General features: G+C 46.6%; 1 protein-coding gene across 4 annotated transcripts in view; it reads left to right on the forward strand.

Annotated features, from left to right (window-relative positions):
• The window catches only part of BDH2 (3-hydroxybutyrate dehydrogenase 2), a 74,647-nt gene extending 58,973 nt beyond the window's left edge, over positions 1-15,674 (forward strand). For all 4 annotated transcript variants that reach the window (XM_063918196.1, XM_063918205.1, XM_063918215.1 and 1 more), the window contains 3 exons: positions 14,605-14,663; positions 14,745-14,837; positions 15,406-15,674. In XM_063918196.1, the coding sequence (XP_063774266.1) occupies positions 14,605-14,663; positions 14,745-14,837; positions 15,406-15,459 (206 nt within the window). In that variant the 3' untranslated portion in view covers positions 15,460-15,674. The remainder of the gene's footprint in view (positions 1-14,604; positions 14,664-14,744; positions 14,838-15,405) is intronic.
• The last annotated feature ends 2,868 nt before the right edge of the window (positions 15,675-18,542 follow it).

Raw genomic sequence — 18,542 nt, forward strand, 5'->3', positions numbered from 1 at the left:
ATGCTTATCCAGCTTCCCCTTCCCCCAGCCCAGGTCGCCATTTCACTGAGGTCTTCTTGCCCTGGGCTTCTCCTCCCTCACAGAGATGCTGGGCAGCCATTTCAAGAGCTCTGCAGGTCTCCGGGAACGCTGGTTTTGGTCTCCCTGTATACCTCTCCTTGGAGTCAGGTTATATACAGCGCTGAATGCTCTACCCTCATAGATTAGTATTTGATATCAGTGAACATTGCAGTTAAATTGTATTTCTGCATTGTGTGTGACTTATGCTAGTTGTGTTGTCTGTACTTCACTCTTCTCTATACAGTATATTGATTTCCCTGTACCTTTCTTTATAGTAAACCTTGAATACTCATGTGTATAGGGTTTACTCTGCCACATATTACAGTGTATTGTATTTGTGCTGGCTCCTTGTTAGGGGGTCATTCCGAGTTGTTCTTTCGCTAGCAGTTTTTAGCAGCCGTGCAAACGCATTGTCACCGCCCATTGGGGAGTGTATTTTAGCTTTGCAGAAGTGCGAACGCTTGTGCAGCAGAGCACCTGCAAAAACATTTTGTGCAAAACAAGACCAGCCCTGTAGTTACTCTTCGTGTGCGTTGATTCTAACATTGGAGGGTTGGCTTTTGACGTCGCACACCCGCCCAGCGTTCGCCCAGCCACGCCTGCGTTTTCCCTAGCACGCCTGCATTTTTCTAAGCACAACCTGAAAACGGTCAGTTGACACCCAGAAACGCCCTTTTCCTGTCAATCTTCTTGGGGCCGCCAGTGCGAAAGAAAACGTCGCATGAACCTGTGCACAACTACAAAGAACTTTATACCCGTACGTCGCGCGTGCGCATTGCGGTGCCTACGCATGCGCAGAAATGCAGATTTTTAGCCTCCTCACTGCGCTGCGAACAACGGCAGCTAGCGATCAACTCGGAATGACCCCCAGTATTCTTAAGTTAGATGCTACATATTACCATGTTGTGGGTATACACTCCTTGCAGTTATGTCCAACAAAGGCAAGGCAGCTAAACAGACTGGGGCACCTGCTTTGGTAGCATGTAGAACCTGTAACCCAGAGGTTTTACCTTGGGTTTTATTACAGGATTCATTACCTCTGGGCACATCAACTCCCCCAGCTCCAGCAGAAGAGCCTCCATGGGTATTCTTTTTCACCTACAGCTCAACCTATGGGTATCCCACAGCCATTACTGTCTGTTTATCAGCCCCACCCGTCCCTCCTCCCTGGTTGGACATGTTTTCTAACTCTATACAGAGTCTGGCTGCTTCTTCAGCTGCATTTCAGAACATATTACAGGGCCAGGTGACTGCCTACTCCTACTGCCACTAAGCATACTGTGCTGTCCTCACTGTCTACTCCACTCTCACATTCTGAGGAATTTTCTGCTGCAGCAGATCAGGCAGAGGTCTCTGATGCAGACTCCCCCTCCGGAAAAGAAGAGGTACAGATATATATTTAGTTATGGCGGTCAATTTCTCACTCCAGCTGAAGAATACTGAACCAGCTCCAAAATATAAAGAACCTCTGTGCAAACCACAGAAGGTGGTAGTTACTGAGTTTCCACACTCTGATCACTTATCTGAAGCTATGAATGAGGCATGGAACACTCCTAGTAAGACATTTACGGTTACAAAAAGGCTGAGCTCGTTTTATCCGTTACCCACGGCTGATTGGGCAAAATGGAAAAATCCACCTACTGTGGCTGCTCATGTGACCCGTTTTTGATTAAAAAAAAATTCCATTCTTCCGATTCTTACTGCATCCCTCCCTCAAGGACCTTCCGGATAGACAATTGGATGCATGTCTTAAATCTGTATATTTACTTACAGGTGTCACAGCCCGACCTACCATGGCTACATCCATCGGGTGTCATTACTCCTGTGTCTTCAACAGGGCCAGGGTTTCTTTTTTACACTCTCTTTTGGTTCAGAAACTGAATGAGTCACACCCACCCATTCTAAATCTAAAGTTACTGATCAGATACCTCAAGGTGCCCTGGTTCGTATGGAAACATTGCGTTCCATTGTCCTGGCTATGAGGCCTGGAGATTTTATGGTCTGAGAGAGAATATCCCGCACCAGAACTAATAATGCAGGCATTCCCAACCACGGTCCTCAAGGCACACTAACAGTGCAGGTTTTAGTGATATCCAGGCTTCAGCACAGGTGACTTAATTAGTAGCTCAGTTATTTTGATTTAACCATCTGTGCTGCAGCCTGGATATCACTAAAACCTGCACTGTTGGTGTGCCTTGAGGACCGTGGTTGGGAATGCCTGTAATAATGATTGGTTTTGATATGAAAGATTATATGTTAGATTTCTGATGTGCATAAAGTCACATACATTCAAACATTGGTGCTATCCACTGATCCAAAAATACGTACAGAAGAGGGAAATTGTGGCAGAGATCATTTTATTTGGGTGCACTCTATCCCATTCACAAATATGTTTCTATGATATTTGTTTAATTTTATAAGTTTATTACTAAATAAATATTTTCAAACATAAAGTACCAATACCCACGTGGAATATATCCTTTATTTATTCATAATTTCACATGCGGTTTTATTATGGTCTGGATACTAGACCATACAAAGTGAAATATTAAAAACAATATAGAAACAGAAAAACGTGAAAGAAAAACATTTTTATTAGACAGATTTCTGTCTTGTGTATAAAAATTAAAAATTATTAAAACCAAATTGTGTGCCGCCTGTTATGTCTTATATATCTATTATACTTTTATGATGAGTATTGATGTTCTAAGCTCTAATTATTTATGTATATCTTATGGATGTTACTATATTATTCTCTTTGCCATGCATTTCTGTACATAATACATAACTGTGCCTATATCCGAATGATGTATTATATAAAATGCTGAATGTAATACATATTTCTCTCATTAAAATATTGTAAAGAGAAGAGAATAAAGAGTTGATATTTCTATCTAGGCCTTGGTGTCTGTAATATGTCTACTATATTTTGTTTATTGACAGCAGTTAGTTTCAATTTGTATTTCTCTATGTGCAGACACTGGCAACAAATGTTGCTATATAGATTTCAATTGGGATTCTTGGCAGTCTGCCCATATTTCTGTACTGCAGATATTGAGCATACTAGCGATATAGCTGCTTGTTATTTTTTGGCCACAGTTATTTATTGTTTCAATCTGTTGCTCAATGATGGCTACAAATGTTACTGTTACTTCTGTGTTAAATTACAGAAATACAACTGCTGGTGATGTCCAATAACAAGGGAAGTACACCCTAAATATTATATAAATCACTCCATATATATTGTACTTGATGTTCCAATCTAGTTCCGGATCAGCCCTGTCCTATAATCTTATAGGTGATATTAATATATAACTTCCCATACACCGTGTATCAACTGTGTGTATGCTGGGACACCTGTCCTTGATCTCAAATAACTACAATATGCGACCGTGTGTCCCTCATATAGGCAATAGGTGTAATAATAGTTACAGGGACTGGTGCCTCCTATGATTAGAATGAATGGTGGAAGAATAAGTTTCAAGATCTTTAATTCACACCATATGCACTGACTCCATCCAGTCTATTATGCAGCCACAGTATAAAATGCACGCATAGATAGAAGTAATGGCTAAAGCAGATTGCTGGTCCGTATTAGATTACATTATCAATTATCAGTTGATAAGTAGCAAACTATATCAAAAAGTAATAGAGAGATGATATTGTGATGCACTTGTTTTTGAAGTTTGTTCTCCTGAAATAATGCCCTCTAGAATAAATAGTCACATCCTCAGTATATAATATACAATGATACGATTGTGTCCTTGTTGCACTGTTTCTTGTTAGTACATATTACTGAGCATGACAATAAATTAGAATGTAGCAAATTTTGTATATGGATAAGTGAAACACCAGGTTCTTTATCACTATATATTCTCTAGGTGATAAAGCGGTATATAGGTATACAGTATACTGGCAAGTCAATTAGGAGCTAATAGAACACCATTGCGCATTTCACTCTATGTTAGAGCTTCCTCTGGGCTCTAGCGTGCGGTGCCTGCCTCCTGAAAGAATTTATAAGGTGGAGAGACCAATCGAGATGTCCGATGTGTTCATGATTGTCTTTCATTGGCGGACGGGAGGTTTGAAAATCCCCCGCCCGTTTCCCCAGCTTAAGGTATTTTAAGATTTTATGGTCTCCCTGGATATACAGGATGCTTTTGTCCATGTACCTATAGCACCCTGTCATCAACAATATCTTTGATTTGCTGTCCTCCATCAGCATTTACAGTTCCATGCCCTACCCTTCGGACTCTCCACAGTTCCCAGGGTATTTACCAAGCTCATGGCGGTGATGGCTGCTCATCTCCGACGGCAGGGAATTCGGATACTCCATTACCTGGACTACTTCCTTCTTCTGGCACAATCTCCAGAGGTTCTACGCCATCATCTTCAGGTGACAATGTCTGTCCTTCAGCGTCACGGATGGCTGATCAACTGGGCCAAGTCCTCTCATCCCGTCTCAGAGGATGCTCCATCTCAGAGCTCTGCTGGATGCCCACGTGCATCGCATCTTTCTTTCTCAGCACAAGATTGCAGCACTGCAATTACACATAAACAACCTGCTCCACTGTCGAAGGGTCTCTATCCAATCAGCAAGGCAGCCCCTGGGCTCTACGGTATCCACCTTCGACATGGTGGTATACGCCAAATACCGCTCCAGGCCTCTACTATGCCTGATATTCTCCAGATGGACTGGCCAGCCCAAGCACATAAAATTTCAGACAATGATGTTGCCTCAGGAAGTTCGGATGTCCCTCTCGGGGTAGCTACACACCTCAAACCTAGACAAGGGTCGGCCTTTCTGGATCCTAGCCCTTGCAGCATTGCTTGGCTGTGTGATGCGATGTCTGGTCTCTCATCCACAGGCAGCTGAGAACAGGTGCCATTTTGTGACATCCAGCACTACTGATAGGGGTGTTCCAGAGTAAGTTGTTCCCACCATGATCCAGGCCAAGAAGCCCATTACTGATGCTCACTACATTGCATTTGGCGGTTTTCTCTGTCCTGATGTGAGGGAAATGTATTCCAGAATGCATCCTTCCGTCTGGCGCGTTTGTTGTTTTTTCTTCAGACGAGGCTGAAGGCAGGGTTGCGTATGGTTTGGCTTAAGGTACAGGTTTTCACTTTGTCCTTATTTTCTTTCAACGCCAGTTGGCTCTTCTTCTGGAGGGTCAGACCTTCTTACAAGGGATGCTTCCTGTCAAACCACCCTTTGTTCCATCCAATATTCTGTGGGACCTGAACTTGGTGCTCCATTATCTGCAAGGCCTCTCTCGTCGAACAATTGCAGGAGGTGGTTTTCAAGCTCCTTTCTTGGAAAACTATTCTTTTGTTGGCTTTGCCCTCAACTTGGGTAGTCTCTGAATTGAGTGATTTGTCCGGTCGCTCGACATATCCCATTTTGCATTAGGATCAAGCGGAGCTCCGCACACCATTTCGCCTTTTTACCCAAGGTGGTGTCCTCATTCCACATTAACCAGCCTATTGTGGTTCACGTTTTGCTAGAGTACTCTGGAGCAACATCTTCATTGGCTGTTGTTCGGGCTCTCTGTTTCCATGTGGGCAGGATGGCATAGTTGCGTCAATCAGGTGCATTGTTCCATACGATGCTGGCCAGCTTCTAAGCAGACTCTAGCTCGAAATATTCGGCTGGTTATCCGTCAAGCTTTCTTGAGCAATGCTCAACAGCCGCATGCTTTTATTTGCGCACTCCACCTGTTCGGTGGGTACATCCTGGCCTGCACATGGTGCCTCCACAATGCAGCTTTTCGGTGCAGACACTTGATCCTTGCTTTATGCTTTATCAAGTTCTACCAGTTTGACACTTTTGCAGCCTGTTTCTCTTTTGGCCGCCTTGTTTTGCAGGTTCCCTCCCAGGGTGGGAAGCTTTGGGATGTCCCCAGTGTAGGGAATCTCCAGTGTTCACTAGTGGATGAAAGAGAAAATTAGGATTTTGGTAGTCACTGATCAAATCGATTTCTCTAATTCCTCAGGAGACGCTGGACATACTCCTAGTGCTGCTTCACCTGCCTGCTTGTCTGTTATTGTTGCTATTTCTTGTTGTACTGTGTTCTCCTCTGTTCTTCCTCTGTTTCGTCTCCTTTTGGCTCATTCTTAACTGAAGGGCTGATGGGGCATAGAGGGGGAGGATCCTTCACGCTTCTAAATTTTTAAAAGTGCCAGCTCCCACTGACCATATGTCTATACCCCAGTGTAAGGAATTTCCAGTGTCCCTTGTGGAATCGGAGAAATGGATTTATCAGTGAGTACCAAAATCCTAGTTTATTCTCTATGGATTCCACAAGCGGGGCTGGCCAGCCAATAAACAAACATTGGCATGTTGGATCCGCATGACCATCTCACAGGCTTACACGTGTGGCTGATGTTCGTGTTCCAAGTACAGTCTCTGCTCACTCTTCTTGATCTGTGAGTCCTTCCTGGGAAGCCCTCCGTGGCGTGTCTGCTAAACAACTATGCAAGGCTGCTACATCGTCTACTGCCCACACGTTTCTTAGGTTCTATGCCATTGATACGTTTGCCTCTCAGGATGCAACCTTTGGCCACAATGTCCTCCTTTCAGCTTATGAGCGTTCTCTCTTTATTACAACTGCTTTGGGACATCTCCAAGGTTAACCCTGTGGAGACCATGGACCCTGAAGAAAAAAGTAAGAGTTATGGTAAAACTTACTGTTGTTAACTCTTTTTCTTCGAGGTCCATGGGATTCACAGGGTGCCCATCCTAAGGCATCTAGCTTTAATGGTTCACTTTCTCGTCACCAGTTCTCTTCTCCTATACGGGAGAGCGTGTTTCCTGTGTGTACCACTCTTCCTTCTCTCCTCTCCATCTCCTGCTTTGTGCTTGTTAACTAAAATTGAGAGCCTGAGCTGTGGGCGGGGCATGAGGGGAGAGGGACCCAGTGCATCCTGGGAGGCTCAAAGCTTTGCTGTTTGGTGCCTGATCCTGGTCTCCACCAAGCATACCCCAAGGTTAACCCTGTGGATTCCATGGACCTGAAAGAAAAAGAGTTAACGAAGGTACGTTTTACCATAACTATTTTTCTCTTACGTCCTAGAGGATACTGGGGTCCATTCACTACCATTGGGTATAGACGGGTCCACTAGGAGCCATGGGCACTTTAAGAATTTGATAGTGTGGGCTGGCTCCTCTCTCTATGCCCCTCCTACCAGACTCAGTTTAGAAAATGTGCCCGGAGGAGCCGGTCATGCTGAAGGAAGCACCTGAAGAGTTTTCTGCATTTACCTTCTATGTTTGTTATTTTCATGCAGGGCTGGTTGGCACCAGCATGCCTGCTTCGTGGGACTTAGAGGGGGGGGGGGGGGGGACGGGACGGCCCAAACGCTTAGAGGGTTAATGGTTCCCAGCTGACAGGACACTGAACTCCTGAGGGAACTATTCGCAAGCCCCACCACGGCGAGCGTACATTCCCGCAGCACGCTGCCACCCCTAACAGAGCCATAAAAATGAAGAGTGGTGAGTACTGAGCCGGCGTCCCAGTTAGAGGGGCACCGGCCATTATGAAGGCACAAGGGTATGGAGTTGCAGGGCTTCTAAACAGGGCAGAATGCGTCTCCAGACACAGTACCCAAACTGGCAAACACAGCCCTAAAACGGTTCTGCTCCATTTTAAGCACAAAACTTACCTCAGCCAATATAAAAAAAAAGCGGAAAGTCCGCGCGCCATTGAAGGGGTGGGGCTTCACTATGAGAGGATCCAGTAGCTCACTAGCACCATTTTCCCTCTGCAGTGGACACAGACGCTGACTGACGGACGCGCAACTCCGGTGTGACTCCAAATTACCTCAGTGGTACCAGTGGGTCATAGCAGGGGGGGAGAGGTTATTAGTGTACTAAGTCCCCTATCAGGGTACTTAGTCTGCGACCCGGCTGAGCTTGGCATTCGTGGTAAGGGAAAGGGGGGGAGGGGGCTGGCTCCAAACAACTCTGTGTCTCCCTGAAGGGCTCTTTGTGGGTTACTTGTGCTTAACCTTTTCCTGTATGGGTGTGCTGTCACATTTACATTATGTCAGGCAAAGAGTGTGTTTCTTGTACAGCAGAGTGTTCCTCCTCACCAGGCGGCTCACTACTGGGTACTCAGGGTTCACAGAATAGCGGGGCTGAACCGGGGTGGGTTAATTCTCTTAAAGGGATGATCTCCACTCTTTCTACAAAATTGTCCCGCAATAAGAAAGAGACGCAATACTGAAGAAAGACTGTGGATGAGTTTATGAACAGAGACTCAGACCCCAAAACAGTGTCTCAATCCCCTCTCATTTGTCCGCAAAAGCGATCTCTGGCTCATATCCTGCAGTCTGACTCTGACGCTGGCAGGTCAGACATGGAGGAGGGGAAGGTGGACTCAGAGTTGGGGGATGCAGCTCTGTCACAGGGATTAGAGGCTCTTTATAGAGGCTATCAGAGATGTTCTGCATATTCCTGATAAGGTGTCAGAGGAGTGTGAGGAATCTTATTTTAATGCAAAAAAGAAGTCCTCAGTCACTTTTCCTGTATCAAAGGAATCGAATACCCTGTTTGTAGAACCATGGGTTATTCCTGATAAGAAGTTTCAGATCCCTAAAAGGTTGCTCTCATCTTTTCCTTTTCCTCTGGAGGATAGGAAAAAATGGGAAAATCCACCGATAGTGGACGCATCAGTCTCTAGGCTGTCACAAAAAATTGTATTGCCTGTCCCTGGTGCAGCCTCCCTGAAAGACACGGCTGGTCGTAAAATTGAGACTACACTCAAATCATTGTACACAGCTGCTGGGGTGCCCCAAAGACCCACTATTGCAATTGCGTGGATCACTAAAGTCATTGCTAAATGGTCAGGTAACCTAAGTGAGGGGTTAGATTCCTTATGTAGGGGGGATGCTGTCTTACTCCTGCATCATATACAGGACTCTGCAAACTTTATGGTGGAAGCCATAAAGGAAATAGACGTGCTTAACGCATGCACCACCGCTATGGCAGTGTTGGCACGCAGGGATTTGTGGCTACGCCAGTGGACTCCAGGAAAGGCATTCACAGGAGAGGCCTTGTTTGGAGATTAATTCAACAAATGGATCGCCACAGCTACTGCGGGTAAGTCTACGTATTTTCCTCCCGCAGCCTCCTCCCCCCCCCCCCCACCAAGAAGTTACAGTCCTGTCGAACGGCCAAGTTCAAGGGCAAATCCAGAGGTGCTTCTATGTCCTTCAGCGGTGCAAGAGGTAAACCACGCAAACCAGCAAGAGCAGGTGCTCGGGAACAGAGCTCAGGCTCTGCTTCCTCAAAGACTTCAGCATGACGGTGGACCACAATGCCTGGAAGGCTGTCAGGTGGGAGCCTGACTAAAATTCTTCAGTCAGATCTGTTCACATTCGTGCCAGGATCCCTGGGTCATAGATCTTATTTCCCAGGGCTACAGACTGGAGCTCCAAAAGCTCCCACCTCACCGATTCTTCAAATCAGGCTTGCCAGTTTCACAAGAGGCAAGTATAACGTTACAGCATGCCATCCAAAAACTGGTACAGACTCAGGTCATTGTTCCAGTTCCACCTCATCTGCTAAACAAGGGGTACTATTCCAATTTTTTTGTAGTACTGAAGCCGGACGGTTCGTTAAGACCAATTCTGAACCTCAAGTCTTTGAACCCGTACTTACGAGTGTTCAAATTCAAGATGGAGTCTCTGAGAGCGGTGATCTCCGGTCTGGAGGAGGGGAAATTCCTAGTGTCTCTGGATATCAAGGATGCGTACCTTCATATTCCGATCTGGACGCTTCATCAGGCTTATCTCCGGTTTGCACTGCAGGACTGTCCGTTCCAGGCCCTGCCATTTGTTCCTTCCACGGCACCAAGGGTGTTCACCAAGATGATGGTAGAGATGATGTTTCTACTCCGCAAGCAGGGAGTGAACATAATTCCGTACCTGGACGATCTCCTGATAAAAGCGCCGTCCAGGGAAAGGTTGCTGGACAGCATTGCTCTCTCAACCAAACCCCTCCAGGATCACGTGTGGATTCTGAACCTTCTGAAATCTCACCTAGAACCAACACGGAGGCTACCATTCCTGGGAATGATACTGGACACGGAGTCACAAAAGGTGTTCCTTCCATTGGAAAAGGCATTGGTAATCCAGTCGATGGTTCTGGATGTCCTGAAGCCAGCCCGGGTGTCGATGCATCTGTGCATTCGCCTTCTGGGGAAAATGGTGGCCTCTTACGAGGCACTTCAATACGGAAGGTTTCAAGCAAGACCCTTCCTGCTCTTTCTGTTGGACAAATGGTCCGGATCGCATCTTCACATGCACCAGAGGATCCCAAAGGCAAGGATCTCCCTTCTGTGGTGGCCACAGTCTACTCACCTCGTTGCAGTATGGAGGTTTGGAATTCAGAACTGGATTCTGTTAACCACAGACGCAAACCTCAGAGGTTGGGGAGCAGTCACTCGGTGCAGTTTCAGGGAAGTCAAGACAGAAAGTCATCTTTCCAATCAACATTCTGGAACTCAGGGCCATATACAACGCCCTTCTGCGGGCCTCACATCTTCTTCAAGATCGGGCAATTCAGGTCCAGTCGGACAATGTGACGGCAGTAATGTACATAAACCAACAGGGCGGAACGAAAAGCAGAGCAGCAATGTCGGAGGTATCAAGAATTCTCCTCTGGGCAGAAAGAAACGCTGTGGCGTTGTCAGCGGTATTCATTCTGGGAGTAGACAACTGGGAAGCAGACTGAGGTCCAGACGTTCTTGAAAGATGTACTGCACACCCAACCTCCCTTTGTGCCTCTCACGGCACATTGGGATCTCAGTGTGGTGCTGCAGTTCCTCCAATTGGACTGGTTTGAACCGTTACAGGAGGTGGACGTAAAATATCTTACGTGGAATTCCGTCACACTGTTGGCCTTGGCTTCAGCAAGACGTGTGTCGTAGCTGGGGGCTTTGTCTCACAAAAGTCCCTATTTAATTTTCCATGAGGACAGAGCTGAACTCGGACCTCGTCAGCAATTTCTTCCTAAAGTGGTGTCCGCATTTCACGTCAACCAACCTATTGCGGTTCCGGTTGTCACCTACACCTCTGCTACTTCAAAGTCTTTGGATGTTGTGGGGTCTTTGAAGGTGTATGTGAAAAGAACAGCTCGTCACAGAAAGACGGACTCGCTGTTTGTTCTTTATGATCCCAATAAGATTGGGTGTCCTGGTTCAAAGCAGACAATTGCAGGTTGAATCGGACTTACTATCCAGCATGCTTATTCCACGGCAGGTTTGCCATGTCCAAAAACTGTACAAGCCCACTTTACTAGGTTGGTGGGTTCTTCCTGGGCGGCAGCCCAGGGTGTCTATGCTTTACAGCTTTGCCGAGCAGCTACTTGGTCAGGTTCGAACACGTTTGCTAAGTTCTACAAGTTCGATACTTTGGCCTCTGAGGACCTTCAGTTTGGTCAATCAGTTCTGCAGGAACCTCAGCACTCTCCCACCTGGTTTGGGAGCTTTGGTACATCCCCATGGTACTAAATGGACCCCAGTATCCTCTAGAACACAAGAGAAAATAGGATTTTAATTACCTACCGGTAAATCCTTTTCTCGTAGTCCGTAGGGGATACTGGGCACCCGCCCAGTGCTTCGTTCTTCCTGCACTGTTACTTGGTTAAGTAATGTTAGTTCAGCCGTTGCTGTTCCTGTTTCAAGTTTGGTTAGCTTGGCTTTCCACTTGCTGTGTGTGCTGGTTCGGAAGCTCACCACTATACTTATCTATCCTTCTCTCAAAGTATGTCCGTCTCCTCGGGCACAGAGTCTGGTAGGAGGGGCATCGAGGGAGGAGCCAGCCCACACTATCAAATTCTTAAAGTGCCCATGGCTCCTAATGGACCTGTCTATACCCCATGGTACTAAATGGATCCCAGTATCCTCTACGGACTACGAGAAAAGGATTTACCGGTAGGTAATTAGAATCATATGGGGGTTTTTTTGTGTTTTTTTTTTTTTGTGTTTTTTTTAGCACGACTTTTGATAGTGACACTTTTGCTATCTGATGGTTCAGTGAACGCAGATTTTAAAAAATAATTGACAATATTGTATAAAATTACCTTCATGCTATGTGTATAAGGTGTATATGACACACATGCATTTCATGTTTGGACTTGGGTCTCATCCCCAAGATAACTCATTTATAGCATGCAAATATTCCAAAATAACTGTAAAATCCAAAATTCTTGTGGCCCTAAGCATTTTGGATATGGAACTCAACCTGTAAATAAATAGATACATTAATTTAATTTAGATTCGATTTTAATGTTGACCATCTAATGGAATGTTGGTGTTTTTCATGTTGACCATCTAATGAAATGGTACCTATGTTGGTATTTAAACTTAACCTTTATTCAAAAAAGCAAAAATGACAATTGTTGTAAATGACAATTGCCTAAAATTAATATAACCTGGCACATTTAGGGGTATATGCAATTGCGGTCGAATTCCCAAAATTGTCGAATTTCGGGAATTTTTCGCCAAAAAAAAAAAAAAAATCGTCAATGCAATTCAGTGCTTTCCGTCAAAAAAACGGACTTTCAAAATTCGACTTTTTGAAATTCGACTTTTGTCAAATTCGACTTTTCTGCAATGATACAAGTGCTGCAATTCGACCAAAGTGTATTCAATTCAAGTTTGGAAATTCGACAACAGTGCTTTTAGACAGTAAATTCGTCATTTTCAATCCGCCACACTTTGGAGGGTGAAACCAATAAAAAAAAATTAAAACATGTTTGTTTTTTTGGGAATAGCATATCTATTTATATTAGAAGGGATTAGGTACTTGGTTTGTCTTTTTTGGTTGCACAAGTATTTTTTATATATCTTTAAAAATATATATATATATATTTTTTTTTTATAGCTGGAACGGTAAAATCAAGGAAAAAAATGGCGTGGGGTCCCCCTTCCAAAGCATAACCAGCCTTGGGCTCTTCGAGCTGGTCCTGGTGCTAAAAATGCGGGGAAAAATTTGACAGGGGATCCCCCGTATTTTTAAAACCAGCACCGGGCTCCACTAGCTGGACAGATAATGCCACAGCCGGGGGTCACTTTTATACAGTGCCCTGCGGCCGTGGCATTAAATATCCAACTAGTCACCCCTGGCCGGGGTACCCTGGGGGAGTGGGGACCCCTTCAATCAAGGGGTCCCCCCCCCAGCCACCCAAGGGCCAGGGGTGAAGCCCGAGGCTGTCCCCCCCATCCAAGGGCTGCGGATGGGAGGCTGATAGCCTTGAGTAAAATGTCCGAATATTGTTTTTTCCAGTAGTACTACAAGTCCCAGCAAGCCTCCCCCACAAGCTGGTACTTGGAGAACCACAAGTACCAGCATGCGGGAGAAAAACGGGCCCGCTGGTACCTGTAGTACTACTGGAAAAAAAATACCCAAATAAAAACAGGACACACACACCGTGACAAGTACAACTTTATTACACACTGCCGACACACACATACTTACCTATGTTGACACGAAGCAGTCGGTCCTCTTCTCCAAGTAGAATCCACGGATACCTGAAAATAAAAGATAATTATACTCACCTGATCCAGGGTCCAGAGATAAATCCACGTCCAGAGTATAATCCAGGTACTTGGCAAAAAAAAAAAAAACACAAAGACCCGTGCCAGCGGACTGAAAGGGGTCCCATGTTGACACATGGTACCCCTTTCCCCGAATGCAGAGACCTCTCCGTGACAGCTGTCACTGAAAGGTCTCTTCAGCCAATCAGCGAGTGCAACGTCCTTGCACTCTGCTGATTGGCTCTGCGCATCTGAGCTCAGACAGCGCATCGCAAAGCCTCTCCATTATATTCAATGGTGGGAACTTTGCGGCTAGCGGTGGGGTCACCCGCCGGTCAGCGGGTGACCGCGGGTAACCCCCCCGCTGACGGCAAAGTTCCCACCATTGCAAGTAATGGAGAGAGCTGTGCGATGCGCTGTCAAAGCACAGACAGCGCACAGCCAATCAGGTGAGCGCCACGTAGTAGCGCTTCCTGATTGGCTGAAGGGACCTCAGTGACAGAAGTCACGTGGGGTCCCGGCACATTCGGGGAAAGGGGTCTCATGTGTCAATATGGGACCCCTTTCAGTCCGCTGGCAAAATCCGGCAAATCGGCCGTTTTTCGCCCGCGGGACTGTCGAATCCGTTTTTCATTGAATATGGTGAATTCCGGCAGCCACCTGCCGGAATTCACCTGTCGAATTGTGTCGAATTAAAAAAGGCGATAATTTGCCGCGATTCGCCGTGAATTGCATATACCCCTTAGTATCTATACATTCAGAAGATGTAGCTGATTACTGTACTGCAAATCCAAAGTGTACTTACTGTACGTGAAATGGTGGAAAATTAAAAACCTATTTACTGGCATAAGCACCAAAATTGTGCCATATATACTGTACCTCACAAAACACTTTACTTCATAAACTTCCAGGTAGTAGCTAACAATTTTTTGACCGCACTGTTTTTATTGATGCTTTCCTACATTATATATTATAATGTTTGTATATGATTTTTATTTAGGAACTGTGGATACACCATCTTTAAGGGAGAGGATTCAAGCTAGACCAAACCCTGAACAGGTAAGAACATGATATCTTGAGCATATTATTTGCGGTATGCTTTTAGGTTTGTGTATTACTTTTTGCTTGTGATTTGAGTAGGCATTGGCTGACTTTCTAGCAAGGCAGAAGACCGGCAGAATGGCCACCGCAGAAGAAGTTGCCCACCTGTGTGTTTACCTGGCTTCAGATGAAGTAAGTTTTCTTTTCATCTATGTTATAATCCTGCAAGACCATATACGGACTTGGAAATAGAGTATACATCACTGTGCAACTGTGTCTGTGGACCCAATGTCATTGTGGTATTTTAAGAAACAATCTTTTCCACCCCAACCGCATAAAATAGAAGTCATGCATGATTTGTCTCTGGAAACCCTGTACTGGAAATTATGATGTCGTGTTACCTGTTACTCTAGTTGAACAATTTGTACTGTTTATTTGTTTTCCTATGGAAAATTCAGAAGTAAAACAGCCTTTTTAATAGTACATAGGAGGTTTTCCAAGGTTTGGGGTATCAGTCAAACACAAACTAGTGTCTCTAGGAAGTGATATTCATGTCCAGTATAAATATACATCATATTTTATGAACTACTGGCCATTATATGTACTGGTTGAACATTATTACCATGCTCCTGAGAAACGCCCTTTGGCAGCATTTAAGTTGAAGTATTGTTTTATAATTATTATTGTGTGCATATTGTTATATTATTTATATTTCATATTTACTGATTGTAACACGAATGCCATTTGTTTGCCTCTTCAGTCTGCCTATGTCACTGGTAATGCACACATTATTGATGGCGGCTGGGGTCTGTAATTCATACATAGATGGATGATGGACAAGACTAAACATGGCACCACAGATCAGCTGAAGCCGGAGACAATGCAATAAAACAGACACAGAACTACAAGACTCACTCTAATATCTTTGATTACGGATCATCAAATCTTCTGCAGGCCTGCTACTTTTTTAGGTCAATTGATTCACAATTTTATTTCAAATAAAAAATGATTTAAAGGGTGTAATCTAAATCTTTTTCCTTTTGTTATTTATTTTGTTTCATTTATAAATGTTTTTGGAAAAAAGCAGATAACAGAAAAAATTCCTCTTACATTCTATCTGTGGGACACTGCAGACTGCGGGTCATGGGAGACGGGGATCGATAATGTGGTAGAGATACACACTCCACCAGTAGAGAAGATGCTTACGAGTGAGCCCTTATTGTAAGTGGGCCAGGTCTGCTGAGGAAGAGCTTTCTGGATCATGGCCGGATGCAGGGCCGGTGCTAGGGTGTTCGGCGCCCCCCTGTAAACTATAAATTTGCGCCCTCCCATACTTTACAAAGGGACAGCGCACATAATGCTTTTACACATAATGCTCCCTGTAGTAGTGCCACTTACACAAGTAACTCCCCCTGCAGCAGTGAGGCTTACATGCGCAACACCCCCTGCAACAGTGACACACACGTAACGCCCCCTGGTGCAGTGCCGCTTACACACGTAACGCCCCCTGTACCAGTGCCGCTTACACACGTAACGCCCCCTGTACCAGTGCCGCTTACACACGTAACGCCCCCTGTACCAGTGCCGCTTACACACGTAACGCCCCCTATACCAGTGCCGCTTACACACGTAACGCCCCCTGTACCAGTGCCGCTTACACACGTAACGCCCCCTGTACCAGTGCCGCTTACACACGTAACGGCCCCTGCATCAGTGCCGCTTACACACGTAACGCCTCCTGTACCAGTGACACTTACATGTGACGCCACCTGTTCCAGTGCCGCTTACACACGTAACGCCCCTTGTACCAGTGACGCTAACTCACGTAACGCCCCCCTGTACCGGTGACGCTTACATGTAACGCCCCCCGTACCAGTGCCGCTTACACACGTAACGCCCCCTGTACTAGTGCCGCTTACACGCGTAACGCCCCCATAGTAGTGACGCTTACACACGTAACGCCCCCTGTACCAGTGACACTTACATGTAACGCCCCCCATAGTAGTGACGCTTACACACGTAACGCTCCCTGTACCAGTGCCGCTTACACACGTGTAACGCCCCCTGTACCAGTGCCGCTTACACACGTAACGCCCCCTGTACCAGTGCCGCTTACACACGTAACGCCCCCTGTACCAGTGCCGCTTACACACGTAACGCCCCTTGTACCAGTGACGCTAACTCACGTAACGCCCCCCTGTACCGGTGACGCTTACATGTAACGCCCCCTGTACCAGTGCCGCTTACACATGTAACGCCCCCTGTACTAGTGCCGCTTACACGCGTAACGCCCCCGTAGTAGTGACGCTTACACACGTAACGCCCCCTGTACCAGTGACACTTACATGTTACGCCCCCCATAGTAGTGACGCTTACACACGTAACGCCCCCCGTAGTAGTGACGCTTACACACGTAACACCCCCTGTACCAGTGACGCTTACACGTAACGCCCCCCATAGTAGTGACGCTTACACACGTAACGCCCCCTGTACTAGTGCCGCTTACACGCGTAACACCCCCTGCAACAGTGACGTTTACACATGTAACACCCCCTGTAGCAGTGATGCTTACGCACGTAACGCCCCCTGTACCAGTGCTGCTTACACACGTAACGCCTCCTGTACCAGTGACACTTACATGTGACGCCTCCTGTACCAGTGCCGCTTATACACGTAACGCCCCCTGTACTAGTGCCGCTTACACACGTAACGCCCCCCATAGTAGTGACGCTTACACACGAAACGCCCCCGTAGTAGTGACGCTTACACACATAACGCCCCCTGTACCAGTGACACTTACATGTTACGCCCCCCATAGTAGTGACGCTTACACACGTAACGCCCCCTGTACCATTGCTGCTTAAACACGTAACGCCTCCTGTACCAGTGACACTTACATGTGACGCCTCCTGTACCAGTGCCGCTTATACACGTAACGCCCCCTGTACCAGTGACGCTTACTCACGTAACGCCACCCTGTACCGGTGACACTTACATGTAACGCCCCCTGTACCAGTGCCGCTTACACACGTAACGCCCCCTGTACTAGTGCCGCTTACACACGTAACGCCCCCGTAGTGGTGACGCTTACACACGTAACGCCCCCTGTACCAGTGACACTTACATGTAACGCCCCCCATAGTAGTGACGCTTACACACGTAACGCTCCCTGTACCAGTGCCGCTTACACACGTAACGCCCCCTGTACCAGTGTCGCTTACACACGTAACGCCCCCTGTACCAGTGCCGCTTACACACGTAACGCCCCCTGTACCAGTGCCACTTACACACGTAAGGCCCCCTGTACCAGTGCCGCTTACACACGTAACGCCCCCTGTACCAGTGCCGCTTACACACGTAACGCCCCCTGTACCAGTGCCGCTTACACACGTAACGCCCCCTGTACCAGTGCCGCTTACACACGTAACGCCCCCTGCACCAGTGCCGCTTACACACGTAACGCCCCCTGCACCAGTGCCGCTTACACACGTAACGCCTCCTGTACCAGTGACACTTACATGTGACGCCACCTGTTCCAGTGCCGCTTACACACGTAACGCCCCTTGTACCAGTGACGATAACTCACGTAACGCCCCCCTGTACCGGTGACGCTTACATGTAACGCCCCCTGTACCAGTGCCACTTACACACGTAACGCCCCCTGTACTAGTGCCGCTTACACGCGTAACGCCCCCGTAGTAGTGACGCTTACACACGTAACGCCCCCTGTACCAGTGACACTTACATGTAACGCCCCCCATAGTAGTGACGCTTACACACGTAACACCCCCTGTACCAGTGACGCTTACACGTAACGCCCCCCCCATAGTATTGACGCTTACACACTTAACGCCCCCTGTACTAGTGCCGCTTACACGCGTAACACCCCCTGCAACA

The sequence above is a fragment of the Pseudophryne corroboree genome, chromosome 1 (assembly GCF_028390025.1).
Source record: "Pseudophryne corroboree isolate aPseCor3 chromosome 1, aPseCor3.hap2, whole genome shotgun sequence".
In the NCBI taxonomy this organism is placed as follows: domain Eukaryota; kingdom Metazoa; phylum Chordata; class Amphibia; order Anura; family Myobatrachidae; genus Pseudophryne; species Pseudophryne corroboree.